The 19211-nt window shown below is 35.5% G+C and overlaps 1 protein-coding gene across 1 annotated transcript; it reads left to right on the top strand.

The window, feature by feature from the left end:
• Nucleotides 1–913: 913 nt before the first annotated feature.
• LOC135691557 (serine/threonine-protein kinase/endoribonuclease IRE1) lies at nt 914–19061 on the top strand. Its single transcript, XM_065209433.2, has 24 exons — nt 914–1145; nt 2446–2554; nt 3489–3525; nt 3953–4028; nt 4588–4660; nt 5179–5313; nt 6156–6254; nt 6525–6584; nt 7252–7441; nt 7959–8040; nt 8383–8766; nt 9131–9251; nt 9758–9851; nt 10536–10608; nt 11606–11662; nt 12049–12108; nt 12454–12553; nt 12933–13123; nt 13503–13647; nt 14044–14101; nt 14965–15034; nt 15650–15773; nt 16424–16491; nt 16764–19061. Exons 1-24 carry the CDS (start codon nt 1083–1085, stop codon nt 16968–16970), a joined length of 2676 nt encoding a protein of 891 aa, XP_065065505.1. The 5' UTR covers nt 914–1082; the 3' UTR covers nt 16971–19061.
• Nucleotides 19062–19211: the final 150 nt, after the last annotated feature.

Below are 19211 nucleotides of genomic sequence, written 5' to 3'. Positions count from 1 at the left end.
TGATGTCTCCTTCGCCTTTTTATCGGATGTTCGTCAAAACCAGTACTGAAATTGTAAACGTCTTAACAAGGAATTGTTAAGCAGTACTGACTGGAGTGGCGAATGGACAAGGTGTTTAGTTCCGTTTATAGTAGGTGTTTTAAGCAAAAAGGAGGATCTCTGCCAGTGAAAGATGGCAACAATTATTCTATTTTCAAAGATACCTGTACGGTATGCTGTTTTTCATTCAAAATTTAGATTCTTTATGATAGCTGGATCAGACGGCTGTGAGAAAAACGAAATTAGTGCAGCGATCAATTGAACCTTTTGCTGAAGAAGAAAACTTTAAACATTGAAAAATAAGTGAAGATAAGAGAATAATACTGTAGTGAGCTTTGACTTTATGACCATCTAACAAGCCTTTGATTTTAAGTTTTTGAAAGCTTAGATCAATTGGTAGAAATCCCTAGACGTTACCGCAGATGCCACAACCGGTTACGAGTTGGCGTGACATAAAACAAGCCATTCAATAATTAATGTTGCATGCAAGGAAAACTCTAAACCACAAATTTCAGGTACTGTATATATTGCCAGTGACGTATTCTGGATCCTAGCTTATCCCCAGATCCTTTTTTGGCAGACGGATGAACTATGGCCTTACCACTCTAGACTGCAGCATATCAATATGAAAATGTCATACGACCCAAGCACATAAAACTAACGACTCCAAAATGCAACCCATGATTTTCAGAGACGGAAACCAAAGCAAAACTGATATAAATCAGGTTTTAATCCCTCTGAATTTTTGGTCCTACGGCATGTTTTTTATTTTGTTGGTTTTATGCATATCAATATATCGATAATAGTGTATTTCAATTTTCTTTTAAAAAATTGCATCAGAGCCACCTCATAAAGTATGACATCGAATGGCAACTCGTGGACACAACAAGTAGAACAAAGAGAGTGGCGAAAGTGAAGTTGTAGGCAGCTATAGACTTTCAATAACAATTTGAATATTAAAGTTGTTCTTTGGATGGGAGGAAGGCTCTCAAAACAATATTTTAACTTTTGTTCAAGGTAGTTGATTGGATGAAGGCTCGAATATGAAGCTGATGTTTATTGTAATACTTTACATGTGTAAAGTTGTACTCTGCACGGAAAGCTCGGTAAGTGATGTGGGCATTAGATTAGACTAAATTTTGCCTTTCATTACGGTGTGTTATGATGTTGAAAGTTTGGCTGAATTGATTAATGAATTTTAATATAACATAACAAAGATTCCTCATTAAATAGGATACCTTGTATTGAAAAAGTAAATGCTACATGTGTTGTAAACCCCGGCTTTGTTTATTAAATCACGGACAGGCCGATGAGGATTGTGATACAAGCCTGAAACTGTGGGGTTATAATCTGACTTGTTGGCGAATTGAGCTTTTGTTTGATAAATTATGAAAAATATCAGCTGACGCACATTAACTCCACGGTAGCGGGGAAGCCAAAAACAAAATCGAAAGGCCTTCCTACGGTAATGTTTGTAAGTTTAGTTTCCACATGATGGGTCTCATGTCAAGTAGGCATCTTACAGGTAAACTGTCGAGACGAGACTGCGACAGGAAAGCGATATCTGATACGTTTCTGAATTTAAAGGGTAACATAATGAAATTTTCTACTGCATGGCTGTTTCATAGTATACATTTATGGTGTTTTTAAGTGTGAGCCAAGTTTTGGGAATTGAAGATTGTTAACCAATATAATAATTTTAATTTGAGTGTACCCTGGAGAGGTAGGGAATACCGTTAATGATCATGAAACATTTTCAATCACAATTTACCAGCTTTCCTTATCTCAACCTGCTTTTGAGATACTAGGAAGAAATAGATGAGGGCTTTATAAGGAGGTAAACACTAAGTAATTTTGCGTTTGCCAACATTGCTTGAAGGGAGGGAAAGGGGTGGGGGCTGATTGGGATAAATTAAGATAAAAATTTGGATATTTATATGAAAGAACTGTGTAATAATTTTGAGAAACCAGGACTTACTATAAAAAATATATGATACATAGCAGTTTTGTCTCCCCCTCCCACTTACTTTCTCTCTGCACCCAATTTTGTCCTTTCTTTTCTTTTGTTTATCTGAATTCTTATTGTATTTGTTCTGTTCTTGTTCTTAAACTCAGAATTTGAAATCATATCATTTTCAATAGTTTTCACTGTAATATAATCTGATTTTCATTGTTACCATTATTATATTTTCAACTCAGTAATTAGGGTGTTGGGCTTGAAAACTGTCCTGGTTCCTCCTAGCATCCTAGGCAACTATATTGTTAAAAAAATTTATGCTATTCTAATTTGCTAATTATATTTTATTATAAATCGCTTTACTGACATCTAATTTTGTAAATTGTTGCTGAATATGAAATGAATTTGAATTTGAATTTGAATTATTGATTTATTTTCTGCTTTTTTAGCATGGGACACTGGTAGTTCCAGAGACAATGCTTTTTGTATCAACATTAGATGGTTCATTTCATGCTGTTAAGAAGAATACTGGTGATGTAAAGTGGATCATGAAAGACAGTATGTTTCTTTGATTTCATCCCTAATGGTCAGTGGTAGTAAACAATTTAGCAAGTGAAGGATTTATCAGCCTTCTCAGCAGAGGCAGCCAGACAAGCTTTGATTTGCTTGAAATGTTCAAAAAAATTCTATCATTATGCTTTCCCCGAAGATGTTTTTTTTTCTGTCCATAATCTTTTTAGATCCGACACTTCGTCAAATATTGGGGGAGGGCAAGCTAATTGTTTTGATAAGATGATGTCACATTTTCCCAACATTCCAGAACAATAGACCACTGTCCTCCAAAATATTGGGGGTCAACTGCCCCCTTGCCCCCAGTGTCAACCACTGTTCTTAGCTCTAACTTATATCCTTTCTGATTGTTTTCTGTGTTCAGTGTGGCTACAAATTTGATATGTTTGCTATGAATGAGTCAAAAACAAATTTAATGTTGCATAATATCCTAAATTATGAATGGATATCTTTTGATGATTATATAGATGTGATGGTAATAAAGCCAAGCTGTTCAAAAGTAACTCATTTGTTGAAACATCCTGAAAATACTGCTCACCAAATATAATGAGTTTTCTAACAATGCTTGTCCATTTTATGGGGAGATCATTAAACCAAGATTTTATCCAATGGCTTCCTATTGTCCCACAAATAATTGTTCTGCTGTTTGACAAAAAGAACAGCACAAAACAATGGACAAGCAATCACTATCAATCAGGTGTCTTTAAACTGCCCCTTAAAATGTTCAACTTAGACGCAAAGGAAGAAGAAACATATTAACACATCTTATCATATCTAAAAACAGCTTGAGATTATTCTAAAGTTGTTCCCACATCTACTTGCTAAACCTAATTTTTATACATCAATTCTGAACAAATACCTGTTTCTTTTACTTCCAAAGATTGAACATTTTTAAATATATTTTGCATGTTTTATTTTGTAGATCCTGTGTTAAAATCTCCCGTTAAAGCTAACCCTGGGTATGTGTGTACATAGATTTGGGTGTTCATTGGTTTTTGTAATTTTTCATTGTTGCAATTTGCTAAAATCAAGCATAAACACCCTGTTTTTCAATTCCAACACCTTATTTCGTGTTTGTATTGTTCTTAGAACAGGTATTCTTTCTATTTCTCTGGATTTTCTGGTTTTCTGCATTTATGGAAAGAAGTGAATACATGCAACAATGGTGGGGACAGGCTGTAAGCAAGTGCCGGCTGTAGTGGCACAGTTTTCACATCAGATACCTAGCAAAGAATGTCCCATTTTCTTGTTACAGGTATCCTATTCATGCAGCTATTGCCTCACAAATCATTATCCTCAAATGTCACCCTATGTGCGACCTAGTATCTGTTAAATATGTATGTAAAATATGCATTTTGCATGTATTTGATGTTTTTTTCTTGATAGGGGGATTTTCCTACCAGACCCTCAAGATGGGAGTCTGTATGGATTTTTTGGTGGGAGCATCAAAGAAAGTTTAAGAGTGAGTTCCTGAAATTGTCAATCAAATTTTCAAATGTTGTTTATATTTTGTATAAGTTGAATTAGGGAGTAATCTTCCCAATTTTTTGGTAAGGTTTCCCCATTGCTCAGAGATAAGGATAAGGATGACTGCATCTTTGAAAGCAGTTCACATTTTTAAGGCATTTGCAATGCAGATAATATTTAAGATTAAAATATTGTAATTATCTAGTAATTGTTAAGTTCCAGTTTTTTTTATGTTGATTTGATTCATCCGTTTTCAAAGGACCAGAATATACCTACCTGTAGCCAAATCTTGTATTTTAGTTTCAAGGAAAGGCACTTAAACTGAATGAACGTAACAAAATTCAAACCCTCCTAGAAATAGAAGTTGACTTTTTCTTGTTTTTCACTGACTTGTGATAATATTTGCACAATTACTAATGTTTATTTTTCTGATTTTTCCCAATTGATTTTAAGCTTCAAGCCTTTATTTGAGTAAACATGTTTAAGTTTTCCATAATTAAAAATTCATTAGAATAAGTCACATTCATTTCTCATCTTTTCTTTTCATTTTGCAGAAATTGCCATTCACGATACCTGAGCTTGTCAGAGCATCACCATGTCGAAGCACAGACGGAACCTTATATGTTGGTATGTGTTCATGCCTTGTGTATTTTTATAATTGATATTTTCACGTTATTGAGTCAGCCAAAGAACTTCATTGCCATGTATACCATTTTTTAGCCTTTTTTATTTTTTCTACAAAGTAAAACATTTTCTCCTGAGTTATATATATATCTTTTCTGCAAAAAATAGTTTAAATATCATGTAGTCCATCTTCCAGCCATTTACAGTTATAGAGCCTATATTATTTAAAGTATACAAAGGGCTAGTTGGTTTTGCCCAGCTCAGGACCCGTTTATCATAAAGGGCTCTCTGGTTTAACTAGCATTTTTGAATTAAACATTATGCACATGGATCTGTGAAAAAATCCATTATTGCAGGAGAAACAAACTTTTTCATCTACCTCTTTGTTTAGGTGCTTAATCAAGATCTTCTTCAAAGATAACCAGTCTTTGTCATTTTTGGAAGTTTCCTAAAGCTCTAAAGTGATTTTTTAGCATTTTATTGTAATTGCTGCCAATATGACTTGTGCTTGTATCATTCAGGGCGAAAACAAGATGTTTGGTTTGCAATTGACCCAGTCACAGGGCAGAAACAAAGAAAGCTTACCATGGATGGCATTGGAAGCATGTGTCCTCCAATGGGTCAGATGAATGCACCGTTGTACATTGGAAGAACCGGTAAATGCCTTTACAAGCCAGGCTTATGGCCATTTTTGGAATAAATGCCATTTTTGGAATAAAAACTATTTGGAAGTCCATTGAAGAGCACCCTTATGCCTTTGATATAATTAGTTCTTAAGTGACTTTTTGTAAAATTCCTTTTGTCTTCTGCTTTTCCTTTTGTTTCCTTCTGTTAAAATTCCTTTTGTCTCCTGAGTCCCTTTCATGTGAAGAGCATATAAACAATTAAAACCCTTTCTAGGATAATTTGACATATTTTTTGTGATTTTGATTTTTCATAGCCACCTAATTGACCTCAATCCTGTATTGTCATTGGTCATGAAATACCCTAAACAATACTTCTTTTCTTCTTTTTCTTTTTTGTCTAGGTCAGCTGCTCGTATTCTCTGTTTTCAATATTTACTGTGCCCAGTAGTGTCGCTCTTCAGCCCCATTTATTTCATATCTCTCTTTGCACTATATTTCATTATTAGTCTCCCAGTTCTGTCTAGGGCAATTGTTCTAGTCCAAATTTGCTCTGTTCTGTGACTGCTACTTCAGTTTCTCCATTTCCAACGACTCAAATGTTGAATTCACTGTCTTGCTTCAGTTGTATATTGCTAACCATAAATTCTGTTTTTTCACTTTTTGTCGTTTAATACTTTTTCTCCATACCCGTTGACACACTTTTCTTTATATTATCTTTTAAGGTTTAAAAATGACAGTAAAAGAAAAGCCTTTAATAAAACTGATTTAATGAAGTCACAGAGTGATCATTGGTGGACTCTGTATCTACTCCGTATTCTTAAATTGTTACAAAGCTTTTGTTTAGGTAATTTCCTGTCTTTTGATTTTTTCAGAATATACAATCATTATGTTTGATGGCATCACTGGAGAAAAAAGGTGGAATGTAACCTTTTTAGACTATGCATCACAGCCTGCCAAAGAAAATGAGTATGGTAAGCTATCATTAATGATTTACATTTATCACTTGCTGAATCCTGGTTCCAGTGCCACTGCTAGTTATGATAGGGACACCTTATTTCATGTTTGTACTGTTCTTAAAACAGGTATGTAAACCCTTTAACATACAGCTTACGAAATGCTGTTTCTTCAGTAGCTGGTCAGCCATTAAGTCTCTGATCCAAGATTCAACTTTTACTTATGTTCAAACTTAGATCATTGCGTAGCATTTTTATTGTCTTATTTATAAATTCATTGTTTATTAGATCAGTTGCATTTCGCATCTTGCTCTGACGGTCAAGTTGTCTCCATGGATCGAATAACAGGTATATTTTTAACAACAGTTTACCACCTATGAAAGAACTACTTTAAGGGTGCTTCACTTTGTAATGTTGTGTTTGTTTTAAGAGTTTTCATGTTGACAATTTGAGTAATGTTTGTAAATACATTTATATAAACAGTTCTAATATTCAGTTGAAATGCAGTTCAGAAACGTGGAGATGCTCGATGTTTTGTTTTTTGTGTAAACAACTTATAGTCTTCCATGCTAATCTGAACGTCTTTTACCAGATCTTGGTTGCTCTGCCTTCTTAGTTTAAAGCAAAGTTCGCTGTAATCTACTATTCTTCTCTGTCTCATCGTTTAGCGACCCTACAAACTTTTTCAAAAGCAGGCAATCTTAAGTACCTTTTGAAATATAGATTGTTGCTTATAAACGTTCCCAGCATAAGCGTAAAAAGCTGTTCCCCTTCAAAATAATAACTGGATGGGAAATTGCCTACTAAGTACACACCTCAGTCCAATTTTTCTTATATGAAAACAAAAGAACAGCACTTATATGCATATATAGGCAATGTACTACACTCATCATAAGAGTGCAATTTGATTCTTATCCCAGATCTCATTTTAGGCCCTGCAGGCCCTAATCAATCATGTATTTCTATACGATATGTGTACAGCATTTCTATACGATATGTTGTTGATATATTCTAGGTCAAATTTTATGGGAGACAAGTTTTGATTCGCCTGTGGCCAGCATCTATGAATGGGCGCCTGAGGGCCTTCAAAAAATCCCTGTCAACTACGTTGCCAAGGAGACACTGTCTCTCATTATACAGGCTAGTGCATCTGGCGAGAATGGCAGCAATGAGTATATTGGGAAATCTGGAGAGCTTGTTCTCAAGTATGTACCCCGTTTCTTCGCAAAAGCTCTTTCTAAGTTAACACTGTCATTTGGTTTAGAACTCAGTTAATATCTATATTCAATGTTGTAGAATATAATTGATGGCACAAAAATACTAGAACACTATCTTGACAGTAGCTAAACTTCGAATTTTATTAAATTATGTCAATCAGTCATGGCTTTACCTCAGGGATGCACGGAATGGGCAGGACTACTGGAGAGACACCATTATTTCATAGCAATAGGAACGAAAGGAATTGTTCTTTGATTAGGTTATCTTTTATCACGTTTTACACGTTTATTTTTTGTGAGTGTCCGTAATTCGAAATCTAGTTGGGAGCCACGTTTGTTGTCATATTCTTAAATTCTGATAGGTCCATCTGGTATGGAGAATTCAGATCGCTCAATCAATCAAAGATTTGGAACCTATGCTGCTACGGACTACAATTTTACCTCTCGTCGATATTATTAGTTGCTAAACATTCAGCTTCTAAACCCAGTTGCATCTTCATTTCAGGCCTACTCTTTTCATTGGAAAGCACCAAGGTGGATTGTACGCTCTACCATCAATGGTCGATGATAAATCAGTAGTTGTTGATGTAAGCTCTTATTGCACTTAACATTGTTTTTTTCGTTAATATCATCGTATGCCCTAAAAGATGTTTACGCTCCTGCTGTGTTTAGCTGCTATGGGCATTCTTTATACACTGTAATTTATGAACTCTTTATAAAGTCTATTATCGTTCCCGTTTTGTTTTAATTCCTCTTTGGTCTCTTTTCGTCACTCTTGTCTTGTTATCTTTCTTTCTTCCGCCTCTTCGACAAGAATTCATGAGATGTGAATTGGCATACTCATGGCCATTTACTCATATTTTTCCCCTTCCACCGTAAGCAGTAGCAATGAATATCCATCTGTTTAATGCCCTTGTTTTTGATTGTAGCCGAAGATACTCCTTATTGCGGGCCCAAGGAATGTTGCTGGGAAAGAGCAGTTTGACAAGAAAGCAGCTGAGCAAAAACAGGATAATGCGATCCCTGTTTTGATTGGATACCACACTGTACCGCCTTCCTCCAAAACCCAGCTCTCCTCGGGGTTCTTCATCACTCATCTTAAGACTAGCAGCGACTCAGATTCAAAAGCTAAGAGCAGGCATCAAGGTGAAGTGCATAGTACCAAAGATGAGCGACCAAGAAATAAAAATGTCATCAATCAGCGGCATTTGGCCAAACTCTTCGAGGCAGTGAAGAACAACCAAAGCTTCTTCTATACAGTTATAGCCTCGGTTGGGATTCCTATCGCATTGCTGCTTATGTTCTATTTCGAGGTTGGTTTGCAAAACATCCCTGCTTTCATTAGTTGCATACAATAGTTGTTTTTAAAACCTTGTTAGTTTGCAGTCATATAAAGCAGAATTGCATTTGCTGGCTCTAAAAGTTTCATATGAACTACTTAAATACATTTTCGAATCCATATCCAGCCCGCTTGTAGGTTAAAGTACGCTGATTGGTCTACATACAACCAATCAGGCGTACTTCTTCTCCTATTGGCTAATCTCGGTTCATATGACTCTGATCGAAACATTGCATTTCGTCCAAACTAACCGTAAATAAAACCATTGCTTAGCAGATTGTTTGACATAGGAAAACAGACGGTGCCTTTTTGTTTATTACTTTCTTTCCTTCTTATAGAGAAAACTGCCAACTTTATCATCGCAGTTGTCAGTGAACACAAATAAAAGCTATTCAAGCACGGGAGAAGTGAGCCAGCACTCCAATACAGGGTCAGATTATTCAGTCGGAGAAAGATTAGGTTTGTTAAGATGTTTTTGTCTGTTTATAAGGTTTGTACAATTACAAGTAGAAAACAACCCAATTCAATTCAATTTTATTCGTATACTACAGAATAATACTACATCAATACAGTATTATTCTGTATGCATTGATACTATTTTCTTCTTAAAACAAACCTAGGACATATGTTGGGGTTGTGAGCAAGTGTATCAAATTGTCCACATGCCTTTCATTTTTAAGATTGCGTTAAGAAATCTGGTTGTGGTAGAAGCGTTTTTAAGAGCGAGAGGTGCCTAGCGTTTCCACTGTTTTTGTTATTGGCACTAGTAATTGGTAGTTTGAGATACCCGTGAGTTATTGTTTGACTTTCATCGTTTCTTGGAAGACAATTCACAAAATAGGATGAGGCTCATTTCTAGCTATCAGTTGTTTTTATGTAAGATCAAATTGAGCTTATGTTGTATGTTGTTGAATATTTCGTTTGGAATTATATATAAAATAATCACTTATTTTTTGTTTCTGCAGTTGAGGAGGAAGATGGAATGGCCAGAGTAGGGAAGGTCGTGTTCGACCCAAAGGCCATTCTTGGGAGAGGCTGCGAAGGAACAGTAGTCTACAGGTAATGTATAAAATTAACTTTTGGTGCTGATAAAAGAAGTCCTTTTGTAGCCGCTGTTTTGTAGGAGCTGCGAAACTACTTGAAAAGTGTTTGATAATATTGGAATAATGCTTCTTTTTAATAACGCGAAAATACTTCTTGGTGTCTGTTTGCGTCTAAATATTCAATTGCGTCGGACGAGGTACTTCAGTTAAGCGTTTTCTTATTTCTATGCCTACTTGAAATTTGGTAACGCGACAATAGTTTATGTCCCTCTGTCCCTCCATTTTACAATAAACTTGCTTTGAAGGGTTTAGAGAGGGCTGAATTTTTAAATTAAACAACTGAAAGAAGTAGAATTTTTTCAAAAAAGGAGGGAAGGAAGGGCATAACTTTCCGGAACCCCTTTGCCCTACATCCCTGTCAGTCCTTTCACTTTTAAATGTATGCGTGAAAATATCCAATTGAGTCTAAAAGTCGACTAATTTTTCATCTCAGTTTTAATCGGGTATGCACTACTTTCACCCTCAATTTGCCGAAATAAGTTAACATAGTTTTTCTGGCTTTCTTCATATCCTGGATATTTGAAGGCTACTGCCGATATCTCTCTTTTAGACCTTAGGGTTCTCTAAAAAAATGCTTGACCGTGCCTTTATGAACCCAGAGTGAAATATTGCCTTTTAATCTAATTGATTGCAATTTTAGGGGGAGATTCGATCACAGGGACGTTGCCGTGAAAAGAATTCTGCCTGAATGTTTTAGCTTTGCCGATCGGGAGGTAAGCTGTGGAGATTTTATTTTATATAATAAACAGGGCAGCGTGTTATAATTATCAATTGCAATTGCGTTGCAGAGTAGTATTATCAAAGGCAATCTAAGTTAGAGTGTTACATAGGTATGATTAGGATATCGCAAATTTGGAGTCAACGGCTCTTCAATAGAACCCTATTCGTATGTTACAGTACTTTGAAGAAAGAGGTCTGTTAACTGAACGAAATAAGAGATAAAATTTTTCATTAGATTTCACATTAGATGTAATGTCATACCCCTTCAGATTCAACATAATTTGCCCAAAGGTTGAAGTAGAAGTTCCTCCATTAGATATTTTCACCTTTCGATTAACTTTATACGACAGAACTCATCTCACGGGATCATATACTCTTTGATAATTTCATTCATATTTGCTTGAAACTCTGTCTTTGATATATTTACCGTATCGAATCATTTGTAACTGGCATCTATGCTCTCTCCACGAGAAACAGAAACAGGTCCAATAGCAAAATCATCCATATTCAAGCAAATAGGAAGAAAAATATATTCATATTGAATTTGAAAGATTCGTTTTGAAGAAATTGTCATTCTAACTTAGAACTTTTAAACGTCTGAGAAATGCAAATTCATTCATCTGTTAACTAGTACCTCATGATGTGATAGAGTTCTGATATGCACTGTGTAGGTAGAGGGTACCCATTCATATGCAATCAAGGTGCCCCTAGAAGCTGGATTAAAAGAAATCAAGCTTTAACGCTCTTTGTGTACCCTCATAATACTTTATTAATAGCTATAATCATTGACACCTTTTTCATTAGATATCAATGGTTATCTTTGGTCGCTTGCTAACGGAGAACTTTGGTTAGACTTTTGAGGATTTATCAATGGTTCTGAATTGTTCGACAATCTAAGTTATGCCTGGATTTATCTTTAATCTAACAATTTTAATTCAGAATTTTCATATAGTATATTGCATTTAGTTAATTTTGACTTTTTCAATCCAGGTTGCCCTACTAAGAGAATCTGATGAGCATCCAAATGTAATAAGATATTTCTGCATGGTAAGCAAACTCTTTTCACAGTTTATATCCAAAATATATACATTTCTCAAAATTTCTAATCAGTTTTCATCGTAAGGCAATAATGATTAACCAAGATTATCAGTCTTAGATTATTATAGAAATTTGCCGAACAATCTCTCTAATATAATTCTTTATTTCTGGACGTTAAAACGACTATTTCTAACTTTCATTATATTGTGTCTTTTCTTCTGTCAGTTGTTAGGTTAATTTTGTAAATTTTTAATGGCGCGTTCCTTGAAAATCCGCTTTGCTGAAAAGCAACACTCCTTAAAAAACAGATGAAGGAAGTGAAGGTAAGTAAGTGGTCATCCTCGTTGATTTATCTTCAATGTATGTAATAATTTTGATTCTATGTGGTATTGTAGGAGGAAGACAGACAGTTCAGATACATTGCTTTGGAGCTGTGTGATGCAACACTTCAAGAGGTATGCACCTGTTGATAGGTTTTAGTGTTTTGGTTATGACCTTCAAATTGATTTCTAGTGACTAAGTAAGAAAGGACTCTTAACTTGCAATAATCCCTAGAAGGGGATAGCCTACAGGTGCCATCTTATTACAAAAAGATGCCCCAACTCGGTGGAAAAGTAGACTACGTTGCACTTCAAGAGTGTTGCTCTGTTTTAAAAACCATTGAATTATAAGTACATTCGTAACAACTCGAGCTTCATCCTACTACTGCACACTCGCCAAATATTCGAGAGAATATATCGTGGATTGTAGCAATTAGATCCCCTTCTATGTTGTTAGCGATTGTTTTGTTTGTTTTACAGTACGTTACAGATGCCAATTTCGAAAGAAACGGTCTGCAGCCAGTTGATTTGTTGTACCAAGCATTATCTGGCCTTGCCCACTTACACTCTCTTAACATAGGTAAGTTTTGTTTGACGATGTTTCTGGTACTGTTTCTAGAAATGAAAGGACAAGGAGCGTCAAGCTTTCGCTTTGTTTTGCTTAGATGCGGATTTTGTTTTTTACATTTTGTTTGGTGATCCAAATTATACCTGTAGCATCTTGAGGATCCTGGCTTGTAAGTCTAGTTGCTATGAAACGTTCAAGTGATGTCATGAGGAACTTAGGTATTTTTTCCGCTCTAGACTTCATAAAAGTTGTGATCAGGTGTGATTGATCGTTCTTTTTAAATAACTTTAAAGCTTCAGGCCTGTGAAGATTGCAGTAATATATTCATAGCCGAATAGTTTCCTTTCCGCATTAATATTTCCATGTTTCAATGTGAAATGTTACTTTGCAGTCCATAGAGATATTAAACCTCACAACGTTCTCATCTCAAAACCGAATGCCCATGGAGTTGTGAAGGCGATGATATCAGACTTTGGCTTGTGCAAGAAGCTTGCCATCGGTCGGCATTCATTTTCGTCACGGTCAGGCATCGGCACAGAAGGCTGGATTGCCCCGGAAATGTTCCAGAATGACATGAACATTGTATGTCCCTCTTCATGCTCTTTTTCGTCTTTTTCAAACATGCCTAGTGGTGCCACATGTTTACAACGTTTGCGACTGTGTTTCACAATTAACTATATAATTATTTACATTTAAAAACTGTTAATGAAATAGATACCTGTCTTGTTGATATTATCATTGATGTCATGTAGTTTATTGACTGGAAAACTCCAGTGAAATTCAATATATAATCATCCAACCGCTGGTTTGCAAACCTTATGTTCACCTTATGTTCAGAAATCAAGTTTTGTTCACCAAAATTGACACTGATTGGCCTTGTATCAAGAATACACAATACACAAAACGATGTGATTCCTTTTATTGATTGAAGACAAACTGAAGTAATTAAACTTAATTATAGACAAAAGCCTGTGACATATTTTCATATGGATGCGTGGCCTATTACGTGTTGTCAAAAGGATCGCATCCGTTTGGTGAGATATTCAGAAGGCAAGCCAATATTCTGGGCGGCCAATACTCATTGGACAAGATACATTATTTAGAAAGTATGTATTTCAAAGTTGCTTTGTAGTTATATTATTGGCGTGTGTAGATGAATTCAGAGATGAAACCAAAACGAGCGAAATGTATGGTGTATTTTCGAAATGATAATGACAGTACAATGTTATCTTAGGAAAGGATAATATATTTTTTCTATATCTGATAAATTTGATTTATTGAAAAAATGCAATTTATAACCCAAGTTGACGATGTTTTATTTAATGTAAGATTTTCATTGTGGAGGGCTGATGGGATCTAGAATCATATTCAGCAATACTTTCAATGTCTAGTTAAAGATTGACTGAAATCTTGGGCCTGTGATTAAGGAATATGATATCTATACATTTATAAGGCCTAGGATAAAAATGACTTTGGCTATTAACTGCTTCATTACCTTACAGATGAGTTTGAAGTCAAGGATCTTCTTAAACAAATGCTAATGGTAGATCCATCGAAAAGGTAAGTACTGGCAGGTTTCGTTTCTATTTTCTTATACAACGTATTAAAGTTTATCTTAAATGATTTACATATTCGCTGCTTTGTACTTTTGTCACCTTTTGGAGGAGATCATATGATATTGTAATATCTAGAGGCAGCCCTTCAGTTTGCACTCCAAACATTTTTTGAGTCACTGCTCGAAAGGTATTACACTAAATTGTCATATATAATAGAACTTGATACCACCGACTTCTTAAGAACTGGAACTCTTAGGTGCGGGGATGGCTCAATGGTTAGGGTCATGGACTGTTGATCCAAGGGTCGGAGTTCAAGTACCTGACATGGCTAAACTCTCACCCAGAGTGAGGAGAGTGGCAACCTCTCTGCAATTCCAGACGTAGGAAACACGCGGTGTGGTCATATCGAGAGGAAGTACAAAGGACACTGCTCTATAAGCATAGCTTCTCAGTGTCCTAAAAACTACCTTAGGATGCTAGGTAGAAACTAATACAAAGAAACAAACAAACAAAAACAAACTAGCTGATTCTGTTACTTTGAAAACCCCTGCAGAGAACTGGGGTTTTTACTCAAGATTGTTGGGTTTAACTGCAACTTGTTAACAACGTCTCTTCTGAATCCTATGAACTACTTCGAACGTTTTGTCACGTGAACCTTATGTTGATTAGTTTTGTTCTGCTTTCTGTAAATAAAACAATTATCAGTCTAAATAAAATTCACTTCGTGGCTTTCCACAATCTGGTGTCAGCCGTAAGATTGAAATTCGATAAAGTAACTACTGAGGTAGTATATTTTATAAGTGTTTTGATTATTCTCGTCTATAATGCCAAACTTACCCCTTTCTTTTAATTTTCCTTCTGTACCAGGCCGAAAGCGAGTGCTGCTTTAAAGCATCCATTTTTCTGGTCAAAAGCCAAGCAGCTTGCCTTCTTTCAGGTAAATTTTCTAGGCTTTTTTCAATTACTGGAAGATCATTGATTTTTATTCCTTTTACTCATTTACATATGTAATATATATTTAAAGCTATGTTTTTGTTTTGGTAAATTCATCCTTGAGTGTCACTCCATATATACTTCCACTTATATGCTTGAGTGTACTCCATTTAGAACTTTTTTGCCATGTTGTCGCACTTATCTTTTCGGGCCACAAACACCGGAGCATCAACATGGGCATAAAACCGTCAACCCCCGTCTAATTATATTCACGTAACTGGTCGGTTTGTATGATTGCGATTCCGAATGAACCAATTTTGAATAAGCCAACAAGCTGTGAAACATTTAACGTTTTGTATCTATTCGTCTGTATTTCTTGTTTCCTTCGTGTACTGCTCTGTAATTGAGACGGGGGGAAGGGGGGGGGGGGGGGTGACAAACAAAGGGAAGTCGTCTGTTGAATTTGTCACCCCGGACCTTGTTTGTGACCAGAAAACATGCGCACTGAATCGTCATGCTCACTGATTAAGAAGTTTTTGCTTGTTCAGCTCTCCTACAGTATTGTGTAGTATTCGTGGGTATTGTAATAAGTAACATATGTATTTTACTTCAATATCAGGATGTGAGCGATAGAATCGAAAAAGAGAGTGACGAATCCCTGACTGTGAAATCCTTGCAACGAGATTCAATCGCGGTCGTGCGCGGAGACTGGAAGGTGCACATAGGCACAGAGCTACAGCAAGGTAGGTAGTCAAAAAGATGAAGGTCTCGAATGCTTGATTTGCAAATTGTTTCTAGTCCTTTTATTTGCAGACTCGAAACACCATCGATGCTTTTCTGCATTGGGATCCGTTTGTTGTTGTCATGAAAATATAGCATAAGCAAATTGAATAATCACCGAGATAATAATGAAATTTTTTTGATTAACTGAAAGAGTAAATAAACAAGTGGAAAGGTGTTTGATGATATTTTGGATATGCCGTAAAAATACCCGAATCATGCTAAGTTTTTAAGCGATGATTAGTTGAATGTATAAATGATAGCAATTGGAGACAAGAAAGTGTCTCGTTATGAAAGGTTGATTTGTAGGTCCTCATTGCTTGATTTTGTTTGATTTTCTTGGATATAAGCTGATTAAGATTCCAAACAGAAGAAGGAATCCAACATGTTGGAAGGGGAAGACTCCCCCTGAAGATCCTGTTCCCCTCACAATTTGTACTATGGTATCGCTTTTGGGTAGGTTTTTCCCGTATTTGATTGGTAGAAGGATGCTTGGCTTCCAAATGCTTCCAATTACCCATTTTCAAAAATAATTTCTTCATGATGAGCATCCGTTGGGAAATTATATAATTATCTGAAATCTTTTGTAATTTATTCTCGTCATTTTTGGCAGATCTTCGAAAATACAGAACTTATCAAGGCGTGTATGTCAGAGACTTGCTTCGAGCTCTTAGAAACAAGGTAATCACTCAATAAACTCAACCGCTATAGAAATTTAAATATTTTTCCTTATGACAGAAACAACTACAGAAACTGTTGTTGATATTTACTCAGAATGTTGTTTTTTTGTTGTCAAATTGTCTAACTCAGTATTTGTAACAAAGAATATTCAATAATTTTGAGTTTGGGATTTTATCTTGCGTTCACATGTATTTCCAAAATACAGTCGATTTGCAATTGAAAATACGTGTGTTCTTTGACGACCATGACATCATTTCCTTTTATTTCTACAGAAACATCATTACAGAGAGCTGCCTGAGTGTCTCCGAATATCTCTTGGTGAGATACCGGATGATTACGTGTCATATTTTACAAGTAGGTTTCCGAGACTTCTTATTCATTGCTACAACGCAATGTGTATCTGCAAACACGAAGCTCCTTTTCACATATATTATGATGTAGAGAAGATCCAAAAGAGTAAATCATCTCCAGCTCTATGACGTTTAGTAGTGTTTAATTTATGCAATTTAATTTCATTACATAATTCCTAACTTGTTTTAGTATAATTTTAGTTAGATAACAGAATAACTTGCGTTTAAAAAATCTTCTTGGCTAGATAATGAAGTGTCGTGTTTTAAGTTTCTTCATTGGTGGAGATTTAAAAAGTCTTAAAGTCTATGTTACTGACAACATTCTAACAGAAAGCCGTGCATTGACTAAAAACCTTAAACAAGTCATAGATGCAGCAACATTTGATATTCAAATGACGTCACATAGTTTCTTTTAGAAGTAGCGTTGTAGCTTCCCTAACCTCGTCTCGGACAATCATGACGTACATTTCTCCAGTATGAGTTTATTGGTTTTTCATTTTCTTTCATTGTTATTCAGAAATGATTCAGTAAGGGGGTAGTCGTCCAAACATTACATACACAAGCTAGGATGAGGTCACCCGTTGCTGAATTGGTTACCTGCACATCGAGGGAAGGGGAGCGAGAGTTTAGGAAGAATGAGGAAGAGATGGGGAGAAAAAGGGAATGAGGAAGAGGGAGGAGGTGAAGGGAAAGTTAAGTTAGAAGGGGAGAAGGAAAACGAAGGATATTTTGAATTGTAGAGCAAAAGAGGGTTTTTAATGTTAGAGGGTTAGGGAAGAGCTTAGAAGAGATTCAGAAGAGAAATGAGGGAATAGAGATATGATTTTTATGTCAAATTTCATTGACCAACATTATCGAAAATATTTCATTGAAAGATATTCTACCATTTCCAATGTGTTTATCATTCCCAGGTTTTTGTTGAAAACCTAAACTTGGGGAAATACATTACAGAGAATGTCGACTGTTATCATGTGCTAAAGCTCGTTTTATTGTTCAGCATTTTGGGTTGTCCAGTCTTGTGAACTCTTTTGGAGTGTTATTTACGTCAACATTGCCTAAACAAGCAAATCTTTCTTTGCGCATCAATATACTGTCGTCTAAAAGAGACCTAGTAAGTGTTAGTGTATCTCTCGAGGTACTAAAAGTGCTCTTTTTGATGGGGAATACTTTTATGCCCATGCTCATTTAGTATCTAGGATCCCATTACCTAACGTATTATTTTCAATTAAATGCTCTCAGTCCGCTCCTTTTATCTATTTTAAATCCATGTTTTATGTTTAACTTAAGGTTATAGTTAGTACCATTTATAGCAAACTCAACTTGCCCTCGATATTTCCACATGATTTATTGTTTCTGTAGTTAACAAAAGACTTTTCTCATCTTCCCATATCAGCATGGAAATATTTTTAGATCTAGCAACCCATTTTGCGCTCATACTTTAAGATTCTTGCCGTAGTTTAATTCGGCCAGCAATCGTAAATCAATCTTGTTTTTGGAGAAAAGCTAATAAAATAACAAAAATTTTATCGTTTTTATTCAAAATGTTAAAAAAGTAGCAATTAATCATTTCGTGTTGCGGGGCGGCATCTTTCTAATCCATTTAAGTCTCTTCATGCCTAAATTATACATATCGTTAAATTATTTGAGGACACATTCCCATAGTTTTGGCTTCTTTTTTCAGGTTAATCTTTAAATGGAATATTGGTATTATTTTAGAGCGAGTTTTTATCGCCCTTGTGATGACAAAGGTTTTGAAAGTCATATTCATATTTTTTCCCCCAAAAAATTTTCAAAGGAAACTGTTTGCTTTATTCTATCATTGTAGCTTTAATTTTTTACAAATTTGGAAGTTATGCCTTCAAGATCGTGGCGAGAAGCTGTATCGTTGTAAAAATATGCACGGACATAATCATGAAGATGTATTGCGGCTCCTCCTCAATTTATTTCGATGAAATGGCCTAAGAATCTTCCAATTTTTACTCTTAAACTCAAAATCATGTCTTGTAGTAATTCGTAGTGAATTTTGGGGTTTAAAGTTTGTACGAAGACTTCAGGGTATTTTCTAATATTCGAGTTAAGAGGTGCATTGCTTTGGATTTTATCAACACACACCATAAAAACCGTCCTAACTTAATCCAGAATTTTGTAAGTAGTTTTAGATTTAGACTAGCAGTCTTGATGTAAACGGTGGATTCACCGATAGATAGAGAAACTCATTGAGACTGTTGTTTATTTTTTGTGCTCTCTTCTGGTTTTTGAAGGTTACATATTAGTCGAAATTAAGTTTTTAATGCGCAATTTTTGTCGCTTTGCTGATTGTCAGACTACTGTCTGACTTTGAAATCTCATCATCTATTTTGTAGATACTGT

Source organism: Rhopilema esculentum, chromosome 13, assembly GCF_057945365.1.
Source record: "Rhopilema esculentum isolate cy_ngs chromosome 13, ASM5794536v1, whole genome shotgun sequence".
In the NCBI taxonomy this organism is placed as follows: Eukaryota; Metazoa; Cnidaria; class Scyphozoa; order Rhizostomeae; family Rhizostomatidae; genus Rhopilema; species Rhopilema esculentum.
The sequence above is the reverse complement of the archived record's forward strand: the minus strand, read 5'-3'. Positions and strand labels throughout refer to the sequence as shown.